We start from the raw sequence: 17,946 nt of genomic DNA, 5'->3' as shown, positions 1-17,946 counted from the left end.
AAATGGCGCCTAAAATTGGGCACGGAAATGTACACCCAGTTATAGAATAGGGTCAGTTACGTGTGTAATATAATTAGCTAAATTTGTACTTAATTGGTGATATGTACCAATAATTATCCTTTACAAGCACTAATTGGCACTAATTAGCAGTTGCGTGTGTAACTGACTTATGCCCCTATTCTGTAAACTGAGCACCTCTCAGATGCAGCTCTAAAGGGTGTGTTGCCAAGGAAGAGGCATGGGCGGGACATGAGCATTCCCAGGATCTAGGGACGGAGTTATAGAATACTTCCATTTTTGCCAGTTAGGTGCAAGCATTTACATCAGCCTTGGTCAGGCGTAAATGCTTGTGTGTAATGTTAAGTGTGAAAATCACTTAAGCTATGTCAGACCTGTGAGTCCTTGTACCAAGTAGAGCGCTGCCGAGCCCGGTACTCGGACCAGGTTCTGCTTGGCGGCCGGACAACTCCGGGTTTCACCTGCACTGATCGCCGTTCCCCAGAGGTTGAGCCCCTAGGTGCGGCCGGCCTGCAGGGCTTATGAGATGGAGCAGGAAGCGGGGTGATGAACATGACGGCCAGACGGGCAGCAGGCAAGAGAGTGATCCAGGTACAGGCAGAGTCAGTAGGCAGGCAGCAGGTCAAGAGAGTAATCCAGGTACAGGCAGAGTCAGTAGGCAGGCAGCAGGTCAAGAGAGTAATCCAGGTACAGGCAGAGTCAGTAGGCAGGCAGCAGGCACAAGAGTAATCCAGGTACAGGCAGAGTCAGTAGGCAGGCAGCAGACACGAGAGTAATCCAGGTACGGGCAGAGTCAGTAACAAAGAACAAAGTAGAGGAGAAGCACACTACTGAGTAAGTAACACCTTTCAAAGTAGAAGCCAAAGCAAGGAGTCTAAGGAGAGCTCAGCTGATAGTGCTGGTATCTGACATCAGCAGGGAGAAGGGGCACAGCCATAGGGCAAGAGCAGGGGAAGGAGGAACTGGAAGACCAATAGGAGAGAAGCAAGGGAAGCCAGGCAGAGGAAGAGGAGAACCAGGTGAGTGGAAGCAAAGCAATCAAGGAGCCTGGAAGCCAGGCAGAGAGAGAGAGCAGAGCCAGGTGCATGGAAGCAAATCAATCAAGGAGCTTCAGCCAGTCAAGTGTGCGTGTCGACAGGACCCTGCGCAGCTCGAGGACGCCACTTGCGTTGAGGTAGGGGACATGACAGTACCCCCTCCTTAAGGGCCCCCCTCTGCCTAGGTACGGGCCTGGATGGGTAGTGGGTATGGAACTCCTGTATCAATTCAGGTGCATGGACGTTGGCAGCGGGCTCCCAGGAATTGTCATTGGGACCAAAGTGCTTCCAGGATAGCAAATAGAACAGCCATCCCCTTTGACGTTTGGAGTCCAGAACCTCATCTACCTCAAATTCAGGATCTGGCTCAGAATCAGAAACGATGATCTTCTTTGGTTCTGGGTGCCATTTCGAGGTCAAGAATGGCTTTAGCAGGGACATGTGGAAAGCATTGTGGACCTTGAGATTACCTGGTAATTGGAGACAATAAGTGATGGCTCCCACCCGAGATCGTACTGAAAAGGGTCCAATGTATCGGGGAGCAAACTTGAAGGAGGGTAATCGGAGTCTCAAGTATTTGGTACTAAGCCAAAATTTTTGTCCAGGTTGAAAGGTCAGAGCAGACCGCCTCTTACGATCTGCAAAAAGCTTGTATCTAGTAGCAGCTCACTAAAGTTGTGTTGGATCCTGCCTCAAATGTCCTGGATATCAGTGAGGGTCTGTTGGAGCTGAGGCGTGGCTTGGGTCTGAGGGATCCGAAGTGGTAGTCGTGGGTGGCGCTCGTATACTGTAAAAAATGGTGATGTATGAGGGGCAGTGTGGAGACCGTTGTTATAGTCGAATTCAGCCCAGGGGAGTAATGTGGACCATTCATCCTGTCGGTTATTAGTATACATTCGCAAGGAAGGTCTTGAGAGTTTGATTGACCCGTTCCACTATTCCATTGGTCTTTGGGTGGTATGCTGATGAAAAATGGGTGGTGATGCCAAAAGCAGAACACAGTGCTCTCCAGAACCTAGAAGTGAATTGAGATCCCTGATCACTTATGATCCGGAGAGGTAGACCATGTAAACGAAAAATATGCTGGATGAAAGTCTTGGCAAGAGTAGCGGTTGAGGGGAGAGATTTCATGGGAATGAAATGGGCCATATGGGAGAATCAATCCACCACTACTCAAATGACCGTGTGACCTTGGGACATTGGTAAATCAGTAATAAAGTCCATAGATACTTCCTGCCAAGGGAGCTGTGGAACTGGCAGTGGCTGTAAGAATCCCCACGGCTTGCTAGGAGAGGATTTGTTTCGGGCACAGACGGGACAGGTGGAAACAAAATGTAAGACATCCTGAGCCATGCGTGCCCACCAATAGTACTGAGAGATTAAATGAAAAGTCTTGCGGAATCCGGAGTGACCAGCAAACATGGAGGAGTGTCCCCATTTGAGAACCTTCTTCCTGGACTGGGGTGGAACAGAGGTCTTCATGCTGACAGAAGAAAATACAGTCGTAGAGGCAACACAGGCAGGATTAAGCATGGGGTAGGATTCCTCGGGTTCTTCGGGTGGGTTGAAGGCCCTGGATAGCGCATCAGCCTGAATATTCTTTTCAGCAGCTCGAAATACCAGGCGGAAGTTAAAACGGGCAAAGAAAAGAGACCAGCGTGCCTGTCGCGGGTTTAGTTTCTTAGCATCCTGAAGGTATAGAAGATTATTGTGGTCGGTGATTACTGTGATGGGGTGCAAGGCCCCCTCCAGGAGATATCGCCATTCCTGGAGAGCCAATTTAAGGGCCAACAATTCCCGGTCCCCAATGGTGTAGTTACGCTCTACCGTAGAAAATGTTTTGGAAAAAAAGAAACAGGGATGACGCCAGAGTCTGAGGTTTGAGACAGAATGGCCCCTGCCCCCAGCGAAGAGGCATCCACCTCTAAAATGAATGTTTTTTTTTTATATCTGGGCTTCGAAGCACAGGACAGAGAGAAAGGCTTGCTTTAAGGTGGCAAAAGCCTCCTGGGCCTCTGGTGTCTAGTTCCTCACATCAGCACCCTTCCTGGTCAGTGCAGTAAGAGGGGCAGTGATAAGGGAGTATTTATGGATGAACTACCGGTAGTAGTTAGCAAACCCCAAAAAGCATTGCAAGGCCTGGGGACGCTGGGGCATGGGCCAATCCCGGATGGCTCGGAGTTTGGTGGGGTCCATTAGGAGCCCCTCTGAAGAGACGATATATCCCAAGAGTGGAATAGACCGTTGATGAAACGAACACTTCTCTAGTTTGGCAAAGAGACGGTAGTCCCGGAGGCGTTGGAGAACGGTGCGGACATGATGAGGGTGGTCTTGAACAGAAGCAGAAAAAAACAAAATATCATCCAGGTAAACTATGACTGAGGAGTACAGGAGATCTTGAAAAATGAAGTTAATGAATTCCTGAAAGATCGCAGGTGCATTACAAAGGCCAAATGGTATGATTAGATATTCGAAATGTCCTTCATGGGTATTAAAGGTGGTCTTCCATTCGTCCCCGTGTCGGATTTGGACCAGATTGTAGGCACCTCGGAGATCCAGATTGGTAAAGATAGATACTCCCTGCAGATGGTCGAAAAGTTCTGGAATCAGAGGGAGTGGATACCGGTTCTTAATGGTTATTTCATTAAAACCCTGGTATACTATACAAGGTTGCAGAGAGCCGTCCTTCTTGGTTACAAAGAAGAAACCTGCCCCTGCCGGAGAGGAGGAGGGTCTGATGAAGCCCTTTTGGAAGTTTTCTTGAATGTATTCCCACATGACTTTAGATTTCTCCCAGTAGAGGGTATACAGCCGACCCCGAGGTGGTGTCTTGCCCAGAAGTAATTCGATAGGGCAGTCAAAAGAACGATGCGGAGGAAGGGAATCAGCCTCCTGGGCATTGAAAACAGGGAAGCAGGCCCCCGGGGGAGGCAGAAATAGTCCTCGGAGGAGGAACCACCGGCGTGAGACAGGAAGCAAAACATTGGGAACCCCAACTGTCGATATCGCTAGTGGTCCAGTTGATACTGTGTTGTCGTAACCAAGGCAGGCCTAAAATAGCAGGATGGATGGCCCGGGGAAGAACCAGAAGTTGAATCTCTTCCTTATGTAAAATTCCTACTTGCATCTGCAACGGCCGAGTGACATGGGTAATGGAGTAGGGTAGAGTCAGTCCCTGAATGGAGGTCACTTGTAAAGTAGGTTTACAGGCCATTGAGGGAGTTCCAAGCTGGACTAGGAGACTGGCGTCAATAAAATTCCCTCTGGCCCCTGAATCGATCAAAGCCATGGTGCTAATACAAAGTTCCTTCCAGCGCAGGAAAATAGGGATGGAGACAAGATTATCCGGAAGAGGTGAGAATCGACCCAGGACTACCACCTTCAGGCCCTGGGTCAACGCATTTCCCGGTTTATTTGGCCAATATCTCAGGAAATGGCCAGCCTGCCCACAATAGAGGCAGAATTGATTGTCCCGAGGGTGAACTCTTTCCTTCTCAGAGAGGCGATGCCGCCCGATAACCATCGGCTCTTCGGAGATTCCAGAAGTGGTGCCAGTAGCTCCTTTAGGAGAAGAAGGATGCGACACCCGAGGAGATGGTCTCTGTGATTGACGCTGAGCAGAACGTTCCTGTGTCCTCTTTTGAAACCGAACATCGATAAGGATGCAGAGAGTACTCGGGCATCCAATGTGGTCGGAAGTTCCCTGCCTGCCAACTCGTCTTTGATTCGGCCTGTTAACTCCTGCCAGAAGATGGCGGTGAGGGCCTCCTGGTGCCATCTCACCTCGGAGGTTAGGGTTTGAAAGCGTATGGCATATGCCCCTATAGAGCAATTGCCTTGTTGAATCCATAGAAGGTCTCCGTCTGCCAAGGAGGGACGTCCAGGCATGTCGAAAACTAAGCTAAAGTGGCGAAGAAATTCCCCAAGATCAGTGAGTAGAGGATCCTGCTGCTCCCAGAGAGGAGAGGCCCAAGCCAGGGCTGGTCTGGAGAGCAGGGAGATTATATAAGTGATCTTGAGTTTATCAGAGGAAAAGACTCCGGGTTGCATTTCAAAAAACATAAGACATTGGTTGAGGAACCCTCGACAAGTGGAAGGGGTTCTGTCAAACCGGGGAGGCTCAGGGAGCCTTAACCCAGGAGTGGGTAAAACTGGTCCGGATGGTGCAGCAGGAACTTGCCGTTGGGATTGAAGAGTAGACAACTGGGAACAAACATGGGCCTGTTGTTGCTGAAGAACCTGGGCCAAATTTGCCAAGTCGGGTTTGTCTGGCGAACTCATGGCTTCGGCTTACTGTCAGACCTGTGAGTTCTTGTACCAAGTAGAGCGCTGTCAAGCCCAGTATTGGACCAGTTTCTGCTTGGCGGCTGGACAACCCCGGGTTTCACCTGCGCTGACTGCCGTTCCCCTGAGGTTGAGCCCCTAGGTGCGGGCGGGCTGCAGGGCTTAAGAGATGGAGCAGGAATTGGGGTGATGAACGTGACGGCCAGACAGGCAGCATGCCAGAGAGTGATCCAGGTACAGGCAGAGTCAGTAATGAAGAACAAAGTAGAGGAGAAGTACACTACTGAGCAAGTAACACCTACCAAAGTAGAAGCCAAAGCAAGGAGTCTAGGGAGAGCTCAGCTGATAAAGTGCTGGTGTCTGATATCATCAGGGAGAAGGGGCATAGCCATAGGACAAGAGCAGGGGAAGGAGGAACCGGAAGACCAATAGGAGAGAAGGAAGGGAATCCAGGCAGAGGAAGAGCAGACCCAGGTGGGTGGAAGCAAAGCAATCAAGGAGCCTGGAAGCCAGGCAGAGAGAGAGCAGAGCCAGGTGCATGGAAGCAAAGCAATCAAGGAGCCTGCAGCCAGAGAAGAACCACACACACATGGCTGAGGGCTGTGCCAGTCAAGTGTGCGTGTCGACGGGACCCTGCGCAGCCTGAGGACGCCGCTTGCGTTGAGGTAGGGGACATGACAAGCTAGTATTTTATGAATACAGTTCCATGGGGAACTGCCTTTATAGAATTGCACTTAGCGAACATCATACTGGCACCCAACTTTGGGTGCCATTTACTGAATCTACCCCATGGTATTTATCGCACCTAGTAATGGCCAGTATTAACAAAATGCAAATGAGCTGTCCATTACTGCAAATGCTGAAGCCCAGACATGCAAGTACCTAGGTACACGTTGATGATATTGCAGTATTTAAGTACACCTCTATACGGAGCAGTTGTTTTGGTTAATGCATCTCCAAAGCAGATTGCATGTGTACTTTTTTCCTATGCTAATAGGTGATAAACTATTTTTGCATAGATTTGTATCTTATCTCTAATGGTAGAACTAATGGAACGTAGTAGATTCGTCACTAAATATAAAAAATAGAGATTATTATTCCCAGTGTATCACTAGTCTGTTGCTAAGCTTAGAAACTGCTGCAAGATTCTGGTATTTTATTGAGGTTCTGACATTCTAATTTGTCTTCTCTATTTTCTTACTGGCAGGGTGCTGCTGGCATTGCTGGTGCCCCTGGTTTCCCTGGCCCTCGTGGACCTCCAGGGCCTCAGGGTGCTACTGGTCCTTTGGGTCCTAAAGGCCAGCAGGTGAGTACCTATATCTCTTACTCCAATCTCTTAATGTGTAATCATTATGAAATTAATTGCTCTCTGCTGTCACTGTCCAATCAGCACAGAGCTCTCTGCACCTCCCTAGTTTTCACAGTATAAGGTGGCATTTGCAAAGTAAGGATTTCTCTGTTTGTTATCACTAGTACAGACCCAGTGCATAAGTGTCCAGTCACACTAACACAGACTGAATGCAGACATCCCTGTCTGATCTCACTAACACAGACCTAGGTCTTCCCCTATCTGATTGCAGTAATGCAGAATGAGGGGCTCTGTGTCTGGTTTCACAGAACAGGTGGCCACCTTTAATATTAGACAGATGTAAGTTATGTGGATTAGCTAGAAGGACCTGAGGAAAGGGAGCATGAGATGACCAGATGTGAAAAAACTGTAGTACTGAGACACAATCATAAGGATTGATGTCTGTTGAAACCTGGGAGACTTCTTGCCCTTACCTCAGCTCTTAGATTTCAGATCCCAAGGTATGTTCAAGGAAATAAACACACAACACAGGTTACAAGTATAAAATAATACCTAAAGCTTTAGGAAAGTCCATCATGCAGCTATAAATCCAGCAGCTTTGCTAGACAAGCCACTAATCTCTATTCTAGAGTTGTTTTTATTAGCAATTTTTAGGATAAAGATACATTCCTTGGCATGGTAAGATAATTGGCAAGTAACACACTTTTACTTTCTCAGTCCCTTTCTGTTACTTTAACATGTACACATCTTTCTGGCCCACACACATCCTTCTTTTGCTAAACTGCACACACTTTGCTCAGTTTCCTTCATGTCTTAGGTTCCAAGACCTTTGCTAGTACATTTTGGTTCAACAGATCATTATCCTCAGCCAAATATTCACAGCTCATACCCTACAAGGCTACTGTTTTCAGCTTCAGAGGAACTTAATAATTCCTCTTCATTATATGACTAAAACAGACTTTTTATTTCTCCCTCATCCCCTACCAGAGCCAAACTGTCCAATTCTTCCGGGTTCCCTCCAGGCCCCTTACAACAGGATCACCCATTAGGGAGCTGCTGATGAGGGTAGAAGATAGTGGTCATTTGGTTTTCCTTTAGTACCATCTACTAATATCACATACCAGGGGTGGAGTGACAGTGGTCTGGACCCCTGGGCAGTAAGGATCATGGGCCCCTAACCACCTATCAAAAGTGATTAAACTAAATGGAGGCTAGGGGAGAGTGGGCCCCTTACTGCTGTGGACCCTTGGGCACTGCCCTATTGTTCCAGTGGTCAGTCCGCCCCTGTCACAAACAGATACCAAGAAACTTCTGTTGCTTTTTTTTCCATAGGGAGACCCAGGTATTGCTGGCTTTAAAGGTGAACAAGGCCCCAAAGGTGAAATTGTAAGTATCTGATCAGTTACAAATGTTTACAATGCATGTACAGGGTCCCCACGTGAAGTACTGTATTTAGCTTTTGAGGCCATATCTTGCCAAGGATGTAAAAAAGACTGAAAGCAGTTCAGAGGAAAGCAATCAAAATAGTATGGAGTCTGCATCAGAAAAGAAATGAGAAGAGAATCCAGATAGAGTACATCAATGTAATAACAAGATTCAGATAAAGCCGCATAATAAGAAGACATAGATACAATAGCATAATGATAAAACACAGGTGAAGCATGATGATAACAGATCAGATATAGGAATGTAATAAAAAAATACATATAATATTGCAGCAACAGTACACAGGTGCAGTAGACCAGTATAATGAAAGAACACAGGTGCAGCAAGATGATAGCAAGTCACACATAATACAGCATAACAAGACCTATCAATAGCAATGTGTAGAAGATATACCTTGAAGAATTTTAGTGCCCCCAAGTATGTTGTGAAGTAAAGGAATGAAATCTGTAAACGAATTTGAAATACATTAATGGATATCCTGAAGTGATTAGAAAGCTCCAGGTACAGTTCACCCAACGACATTGCTCAGTTGACACACTGCCTTCCTTTCACTTCCTAGCACAGTGTAGCTGAACCCAACAGAGAGACATTTGGATTACTTTTCTACAGGCATAGGATTGTGTAGCAATTAGAAAACAAAAAAATATTTCCTTTCATCCTAACCAGATCAGTCCAAAATGCATGGGTTGTGCCCATCAGTCAGTAGATGGAGACAGAGACCAGTGAGCTGAGAGCTCTGTGCTATAAAAGGCACTGTGTGGCGACAACTCAGTAGTATTCTCTGTTTTCAGTAGATGGTGACGAGCATCCCATGTAGCACAGAATTGGATTGATGAGGTAACTCCTGGACCCAGTTGGAGAACTGGTAACCCAGATGAAAGTAGGTGGGTTTAGAATTCAAAGTTTCTGTATCTCAGGGAATTCCTGGATGAGTCCAGGTCCTTTTCCTACTAGTCCAGCCAGACACTTTTGGGGGTTAATTGTTCCCCCTTATTTTTTTTTGCTATAAATAAATAAATAAATATAATAATAATATGGCCGCTTCTTTATATTTTTTAAAGAAGAGAACCTTCTTCTTCTTTTTTTAAAATGAAACTATTTGAAGGCTGCTGGGGAGTTTTGCAGGAGGGAGCTCTTGCCTGACTCATTTTGCTCCATATCCCTTGTGATAAGCAAGCAGGCTCTGCTTGTCAGGAAAGTAAACATAGTGAAATATTACTCACCTTAGAACCCAGATGGTACACTTAAATGTTCTTTAAGTGTGGAGAACTACATTTCTCAGAAGAGGTGAGCCAAGGAAGCCTTAGAAAGAGGCTGTCAGGCAACACCCTGCACAGCTGGGGGTAATTAGCAGCAATGCAGCCGCTAGAGTGAAGAAGTTTAAACAGTTGCTGTTCTGGCAGATTGCTTTAAAAAAATATATTGTTCCAGGTAGAGGGAGGTGGTTGGGTCGAGATCAATGATTGATTTATGGTGACCCTCTAATCAGAATATTATCAGCAGTTTGCTGGAATTTCACCAGTCTGAGGTCTCCTCCCTCCCTCCATTCTTTGTTCAAGTCTCACTTCTTTGCGAGTAGACCCGCAGCATTGACTGTTATTGTGGATACAAATGTAACAAATAAATAATTAAAATAAATAAATACACATGTGGTGGTAAACCCACCACAAACCCACTGTGCCCCTCTTCACTCCTTCAGGCTATGGTAGTGGTGTACAGTTGTGGGGAGTGGGTTTTGGGGGGGGGGGGGTTGGGGGGGCTCAGCACACAAGGTAAGGGAGCTATGCACCTGAGAGCAATTTGTGAAGTCCACTGTGGTGCCCCCTAGGGTGCCCAGTTGGTGTCCTGGCATGTGAAGGAGACCAGTGCACTACGAATGCTGGCTCCTCCCATGACCTAATGGCTTGGATTTGGTCGTTTCTGAGATGGGCGTCCTCGGTTTCCATTATCGCCGAAAACCAGGGACGACCATCTCTAAGGTCAACCTAAGTGTGGAGATTTGGGCGTCCCCAACCGTATTATCAAAATGAAAGATGGCTGCATATCTTGTTTCAATAATATGGGTTTCCCCGCCCCTTCACGGAGCCGTCCGATGACGGCCCCAGGAAAACTTGGGCGCTCCGTTCGATTATGCCCCTCCTGGTCTCTCAAACCCACCCCTATGCATTCTAGACTGGTCTAGCTGAACTCAATGAAATAAAATTAGCAGGTAAGACCAAATATTTCCATTCAAAAACACTTAGAAATGTTTGTAGATGCTTGATAAAATGCCTTGCAGGAGGTTCCACTTTTTGAATTAAAGCATCAGTTAAAAGCGCTTAGTTGCAACTCCACTAGCCATGGTGAATATATAATCCTCTAACCTAAATTTACAGAAGCTGATGCTCTCACACATTAAGGTAACATTTCTTGAAAGACAAGATGGTTAAAGGAATTATGCAAAGAAATTAAAAACAGATTTTACGAGTACAACAAAAAAAATGTCCTCTTGTACTGAATGTTCAATCGGTTTAGCTAAGATATTACTGGTGCACACTTGTGATGTCTTCAGATACTGAAAGAGCTGCCCTGCTCTAGGTCAGTGCATCAGTGCCTCATGAGCATTCACATTACATCCAAGGAGGTTGATGTATGGTATTGATGTATCACCAATCACAGAATTTCACTTTCCTCAACCATGGTAATAATTGTTCCAGCTAGAATCATGGTTACTTTTTATGTAAGAATATTTAGGTTTCAAGCTGACTTTTCTTTGTGTTTTTCATTAGGGTCCTATAGGTCTTCAGGGAGCACCAGGTCCTGCAGGTGAAGAAGGCAAGAGAGGAGCCCGGGGTGAATCAGGGACTGCTGGGCCAATTGGTCCTCCAGGAGAAAGAGTAAGTAACCCTTCCCCTGTAATTATCCCAATAGTTCTAGGATATACCAACAGTCAGGCCTCTCTGATGTTTCTATGCAATGTTTCAATGCTTTGGGTTAAAAGTCCAATAACTGAGATAGTGGGAATGGCTGGATATAACAATATTTATTAAATTAATCACTATGGGGTCGATATTTAGCTGGCAGCGTTCAGTATTTTGCTGAACACCGTTGGCATTATGCCTGGAAATTCAATGTTGAACTATATCTGGGATTCGGCATTGAATTTCTGTTTTTCAAGAGCCGGCTACACCATAACCGATTAAGGTCAATATTCAGCACTTAATCGGCTATGGGGCACCACATACAGATAGGAATGACTTTTATGCAGTGCCCCATAGCTGGGTAAGTGCTGAATATTGATACTTAACCAGCAAAGTGCCCACTCTGCCCCTGGAGGTCCCCAAAATAGCCAGTTTTGCTTTAAGCGCTAACTGAGCATTTTCAGTGGCATTAACTGTTTACATGCTGCAAGATGATCGGTCAGCCCTGAACAGGTGATGTAACCAACAAGTAGCTGTTTTTGGCCAGTTAAATCACTTTGAATATCGACCCCTATGAGTCTATACAAGGCAATAAAAAGACTGTTAATAATATGACCAGCACAAAAGCCTGTTCCATTATCCAGCTTAAAATTGAAAAAGAAAAACGCCTATATTGCGACCCAAATCGGGAGATAGACGTTTATCTCACAAAAACGAATAAAGCGGTATAATCGAAAGCCGAATTTGGACGTTTCCAACTGCACTCCGTCGCGGATGCGGACAAAGTTGATGGGGGCGTGTCAAAGGCGTGGTGAAGGCGGAACTGGGGCGTGGTTATCGGCCGATTAGAGATAGGCGCCTTTCGCCGATAATGGAAAAAAAATATGCGTTTTTAGCGAGAATTTAGGGCACTTTTCCTGGACCCTGTTTTTCCACGAATAGGGCCCCAAAAAGTGCCCTAAACGACCAGATGACCACTGGAGGGAGTCGGGGATGACCTCCCCTGACTCCCCCAGTGGTCACAAACCCCCTCCCACCACAAAAATATGCCGTTTCACAACTTTTTATGTTCACCCTCAAATGTCATACCCACCTCCCTGGCAGCAGTATGCAGGTCACTGGAGCAGTTATTAGGGGGTGCAGTGGGCGTCAGGCAGGTAGACCCAGGCCCATCCCCCCCACCTGTTACACTTGTGCTGGTAAATGGGAGCCCTCCACACCGCCCCCCCAAACCCACTGTACCCACCTTCACCCCTTAGGGCTATAGTAATGGTGTAGACTTGTGGGTGGTGGGTTTTGAGGGGGATTTGGGGGGCTCAACACACAAGGGAAGGGTGCTATGCACCTGGGAGCTCTTTTACCTTTTTTTTTTTTTTTTTTTGTAACAGTGCCCCCTAGGGTGCCCGGTTGGTGTCCTGGCATGTGAGGGGGACCAGTGCACTACGACTCCTGGCCCCTCCCACGAACAAATGCCTTGGATTTATTCGTTTTTGAGCTGGGCGCTTTCATTTTCCATTATCGCTGAAAAACAAAAACGCCCAGCTCACAAATTGTCGAATAAACATGGACGTCTATTTTTTCCCAAAATACGGTTCGGTCCGCCCCTTCACGGACCCGTTCTTGGAGATAAACGCCGATGGAGATAGACGTTTTCGTTCGATTATGCCCCTCCACGTCATCCATATGTTAAATTAGTTGCAACATTTCATGTAATTAATATCCCAACTGTCAACAGTAAATAATTTTCTAAAGGTTTTTTTTTTCCTTTAAAGACCCTGAAGGGTTCTGTGGACCCAGCTGTCACTGGGCTCCATAGACACAGGCAGTCAGGCCCAAACAGAGGAAAAAAAATAAATCTCCCCCAAAGACCACACACTGACAATTCCTTCTTCTGGAGAGATTATGAGCTCCAAATTCCTTGTTTGTAATTCTGTGGTGATAGAACTTGAAGTGACATCCAGAAAATAGCCATCAACCAAACTCTACGGATTCCCAGTGCTTCCTGTCTTCTGTCAGGTCACTCACAGTAGCAGGAAGTGACTTTCTCTGGATAGTAGGATTGGAAGTGACCTCAACACAAGCCCCAGTCACAAAGACAACAAAGTACACAAACTGCTGAGGTCCTTTCCTGAGGTGTGAAGTTCTTTCCACTGTTTCAAGTTTACCTCCAGAAATCTTCAGTTTGACATTTTTCTTCTCTTTATCTATCCAGTGCCATAGGCAGCACGAATTAATTCCTATTTTGCATCTTTCTGCCTCAAACAGTAATCTATTGCTAGTCTCTGAGGGGTTGGTATTCAGTGCTAGTTAACTAGGTAGGAGAAGATTCTGCCTTGTTACCCAGTTTTGACTGGATCCCCACAAGTTATTCAGTTCACATAACCAGATTGTATCACTGAATATCCTGCCTACTGCCACATCACTATCTGGTTAGAAACGTAGATAATGATGATAGATAAAGGCTTTATGGCCTATCCAGTTTGCCTGTCCATACCATCTAGTAGTGCCGGGGTGGACCCAGGTAGAGTCAGGGTGGAGCCAGGGGTTACTAAGCACCTGATAACTTTGCTCTTCAATAGATTGGTTACTCTACATACTTTTTTTATTTTTTAAACTTTATTTTACTGACTCCAATGTGTGCATGATTTGCTCCGTTTACAATAAGAACAACTCCCTCCCCACCCCCTGGAGCTCCCACAAAACCTTAGCTTGTGCTCCTTCTCCAATCTTTTCAAGCTGCCTCATAAATCTTCCTTCTTTTTCACTCTCCCTGTTAACAAAGCTAGCTTGTGAGATAAGCCTGTCCTGTACGCACCCTTTCATACCCTCCCAGGTATTCTGACTCTCCTCCTCCTCCTCTAGTATCATTTAGCTTAAAATATTCCTCTATGTACTCCCGAATTCTCTTCCATGCCGCCTTCCTCCCCAAAATACTCTCATTTAACCTCCAAAAACAGAGCACCCTATCCTGTTGGTAAAATGCCAATTTAATCCATACGGCATTATGATCCAAAAATACCATGGGCTTCACTGTTACCTCCTTCACAGTAGTGGAGGCAAATTAGTGTGGCAATAGTTCCCATGAACTTGAGAAAAATACGTGTAGTTTCTTTCACCCTTATTTTTCAACCTCCAGGCATCTATTAACCCCTGCCTGGTTATGACCTATTTCAGCTTTTGCAAGTGGATTTTTATGCCTCTTTCTCCCTCTTTCAAGTATCAACCTTTGGATGTAAGATTAAGTCTCCACACCAAATTATTGTCCCCCCCTCCTATTATCTGCACCCAATCCCCCAACTTTTCATAAAATTCTCCCTGCTTTGTTTGGGTGTGTAGATCCCTATTAAAATAAGATCAACTTTATTCAGGACTACTCTACCAAAATAAGATCAACTTCATTCAGGGCCACTCTCATAATTATGATATTTTAAATCTAGATTATATCCCAGATTTAGAATATACATAAACATGGGAAAAAATTAGAAATTATACCATAATAATAATAATAATCAGAGATTTGATTTATAATTTGGCAAAGATTTGTGCATGAAATTGCACATGAAGGGATGCACAAAGGGGCAAGCCCCTTTGGAAGCATACTGACTTTACTATGGCCTCATTCTCTGCTGTAATGTCTGCTTCACTGGATGTCACTGATGATGACACTCAGGGATGGAGTCTCTTATCCCAGGTACTGGAAAGGGCTGGCATATGCCAATGCTACTACTACTACTACTACTATTTAGCATTTCTATAGCGCTACAAGGCGTACACAGCGCTGCACAAACATAGAAGAAAGACAGTCCCTGCTCAAAGAGCTTACAATCTAATAGACAAAAAATAAAGTAAGCAAATCAAATCAATTAATGTGTACAGGAAGGAGGAGAGGAGGGTAGGTGGAGGCAAGTGGTTACAAGTGGTTACGAGTCAAAAGCAATGTTAAAGAGGTGGGCTTTCAGTCTAGATTTAAAGGTGGCCAAGGATGGGGCAAGACGTAGGGGCTCAGGAAGTTTATTCCAGGTGTAGGGTGCAGCGAGACAGAAGGCGCGAAGTCTGGAGTTGGCAGTAGTGGAGAAGGGAACAGATAAGAAGGATTTATCCATGGAGCGGAGTGCACGGGAAGAGGTGTAGGGAAGGACAAATGTGGAGAGATACTGGGGAGCAGCAGAGTGAGTGAATTTATAGGTTAGTAGAAGAGGTTTGAACAGGATATGAAAACAGATAGGGAGCCAGTGAAGCGACTTGAGGAGAGGGGTAGTATGAGTAAAACAACCCTGGCGGAAGATGAGACGGGCAGCAGAGTTTTGAACCGATTGGAGAGGGGAGAGGTGACTGTGGGAGGCCAGCAAGAAGTAGATTGCAGTAGTCTAAACGAGAGGTGACAAGGGTGTTGATGAGGGTTTTGGTAGAGTGCTCAGAAAGAAAGGGGCGGATTTTATGGATGTTGTAAAGAAAGAAACGACAGGTCTTGGCGATCTGCTGGATATGATCAGAGAAGGAGAGAGAAGAGTCAAAGATGACCCCAAGGTTTCGAGCTGAGGAGACAGGGAGAATGAGAGAGCCATCAACAGAAATAGAAAACGGGGGGAGTGGGGAGGTGGGTTTGGGGGGAAAAATGAGAAGCTCGGTTTTGGTCATGTTTAATTTCAGGTGGCGTTGAGACATCCAGACAGCAATGTCAGACAATGATAGCTGGTAAGCAGATAGGTTTATTGAGGGCAATCACAGTTCATGTCCCCTGGTAGTGTCTTGCTCTCTGTGTCTGTCCTCTCCAGGCCTATAATGAAACAGACATTAAAGGTGAACCTGGGCTGAGTTATAGAAACTGGATTCCTGTATAAATGTTTCCTGCAGTCCTGACCTAAACAGTGTAGTCTACATATGTTATTTTCTGATCTTTCTCAAAATACTCCTAGGAATGTTTCCGCATGAATAATATGCATACTGATAGCTGTATTAAAGGATAGCAATTTTTCAACAGCTAATTTACCCTTATAACTCACTATTTTTACACATAAGTGGCTGTGAAAATTGTTGCAAACCAAGGACTTAAATATGGTAATACTTTTAGTATTGTATTCACTTATCACATTATAACCAGCTCAGGAACATAGTTATCAACTCAGGCTGTTGTTAAGATATGTTATTTTACCACTGACTCGTGTTATTTTAGCACAGGTACCATTTTATGCAGTGAGACCTAGTTAATAATAACTGAGGTTGAAAGTAAAATAACATAAGAACATAAGCATTGCCATACTGGAACAGACCAAAGGTCCATCAAGCCCAGTATCCTGTTTCCAGCAGTGGCCAATTCCAAGTACCTGGGAAGATCCTAAAACAGTACAATACATTTTATGCTGCTTATCCTAGAAATAAGCAGTGGATCCTTCTTAATAATGGCTTATGGACTTTTCTTTTAGGAAGATAACCAAACCTTTTTTAAACCCTGCTTTGCTAAGTGCTTTTACCACATTCTCTGGCAATGAATTCCAGAGTTTAATTACATGTTGAATGAAGAAATATTTTCTCTCATTTGTTTTAAATTTACTACTTTGTAGCTTCATTGCATTCCCCCTAGTCCTAGTATTTTTGGAAAAAGTAAACAAGTGATTCACATCTACCTGTTCCACTCCACTTGTTATTTTATATACTTATGTCATATCTAACGTCAGCCATCTTTTCACCAAGCTGAAGAGCACTAGCCTCTTCAGCCTTTCCTCATAGGGAAGTTGTCCCATCCTCTTTATCATTTTTGTCGCCCTTCTCTGTACCTTTTCTAATTCCACTATATCTTTTTTAAGATGCTGTGACCAGAATTGCACATAGTATTTAAGGTATAGTCAAACCATGGAGCGATATAAAAGGCATTATAGCATCCTCATTTTTGTTTTCCACTCCTTGCATTACATAGTTATAGTTTGGGTTCCTCTTTCCCACATGCATCACTTCTCAATGGTAGCTCATGTTGATAATTTCTCCCTTTAAATACTTCTGGCCAGTATTTCCTTGTCTGTTTGCTATGGTATCTCACCACATAATTACTCCTTCAGTCATGAGGTAAATTGGCTTTCACTATTCTAAGTCTTAATTGCCTGCAGTGTTAACTTAGTGGGAAGTCTTCGGCTGCAAATACTCTTGCAGTCTTGGGATATATTCACAGTTAGGGGAAATTGCTATAGTCATGGGATATATAGACAGTCAGGGGTACTCTGAAATTGCTCTCACAGTCCTGTGATATATTGGCTGTTAGAGCAAATTTTGAGCTGTAATTACCGCTATGGTCCTGGAGTATTACTAATACAGAAATCTCTTGTGCTGTCATTGTCATTCAGTAATTGCTCAGGTTTTGTTTAAAATTGTTTCAGAGTCTGGTTGCATTTTCTATATTCTCTCTTTCTTGTTATAGGGTGCGCCTGGTAATCGTGGTTTCCCAGGTCAGGATGGCCTTGCAGGGCCCAAAGTGAGTATTTACAGCACTCTCTGCAGGGGGTGTAGGGTGACTGCATAATTTGGGGATGCACAAAAAATGTTCTGCTGCCATTCTGAGATGCTCTTTTATGAGTTGGCAATGCATATATACCAATTTAATCTTTCTGATCACATGGTGCATAATGAAGGCACACTTCCTGGAAAATACCATTTACTAATACTGTGAGTCAGATTTACAACTAGGCAAGCATCCCACATTGTTGTCTGCACATCTTTCATAGTGCACAGTTTTGGTGCTTAAGTTATTGCCTGATACCAAGGGATCAGTTTTCCAAAATGTTCAGTGTCCAAATTAGGGACCCTAATTTTAGGCTGCTAAATGCACCAATAATTGCACTTAACAAGCAATTATGGACACTAATGGGCATTAATTAGAATTTACACATAACTGTCTAAATGTATTCTATAAAGTGATGTGCATAAATTCTAGGATGCGGATCTGAAAAGGGGGCATGGCCAT

At 44.9% G+C, this 17,946-nt stretch overlaps 1 protein-coding gene and 1 long non-coding RNA gene across 2 annotated transcripts in view; both read left to right on the top strand.

The window, feature by feature from the left end:
* The window catches only part of LOC115464626 (collagen alpha-1(II) chain-like), a gene marked incomplete at its 3' end in the record, with an annotated part of 114,943 nt that extends 108,343 nt beyond the window's left edge, over positions 1–6,600 (top strand). The window contains exon 21 of the mRNA XM_030194990.1: positions 6,547–6,600. Within this exon, the coding sequence (XP_030050850.1) occupies positions 6,547–6,600 (54 nt within the window). The remainder of the gene's footprint in view (positions 1–6,546) is intronic.
* Positions 6,601–6,606: 6 nt separating this feature from the next.
* LOC115465050 lies at positions 6,607–17,458 on the top strand. The gene is made up of 4 exons (XR_003941309.1): positions 6,607–6,645; positions 7,981–8,034; positions 10,863–10,970; positions 17,404–17,458. It is a non-coding gene; the product is annotated as an uncharacterized LOC115465050 (long non-coding RNA).
* Positions 17,459–17,946: the final 488 nt, after the last annotated feature.

This window comes from Microcaecilia unicolor, chromosome 3 (assembly GCF_901765095.1).
Source record: "Microcaecilia unicolor chromosome 3, aMicUni1.1, whole genome shotgun sequence".
Lineage (NCBI taxonomy): Eukaryota > Metazoa > Chordata > Amphibia > Gymnophiona > Siphonopidae > Microcaecilia > Microcaecilia unicolor.
This window is presented reverse-complemented; position numbering and strand designations above follow the sequence as displayed.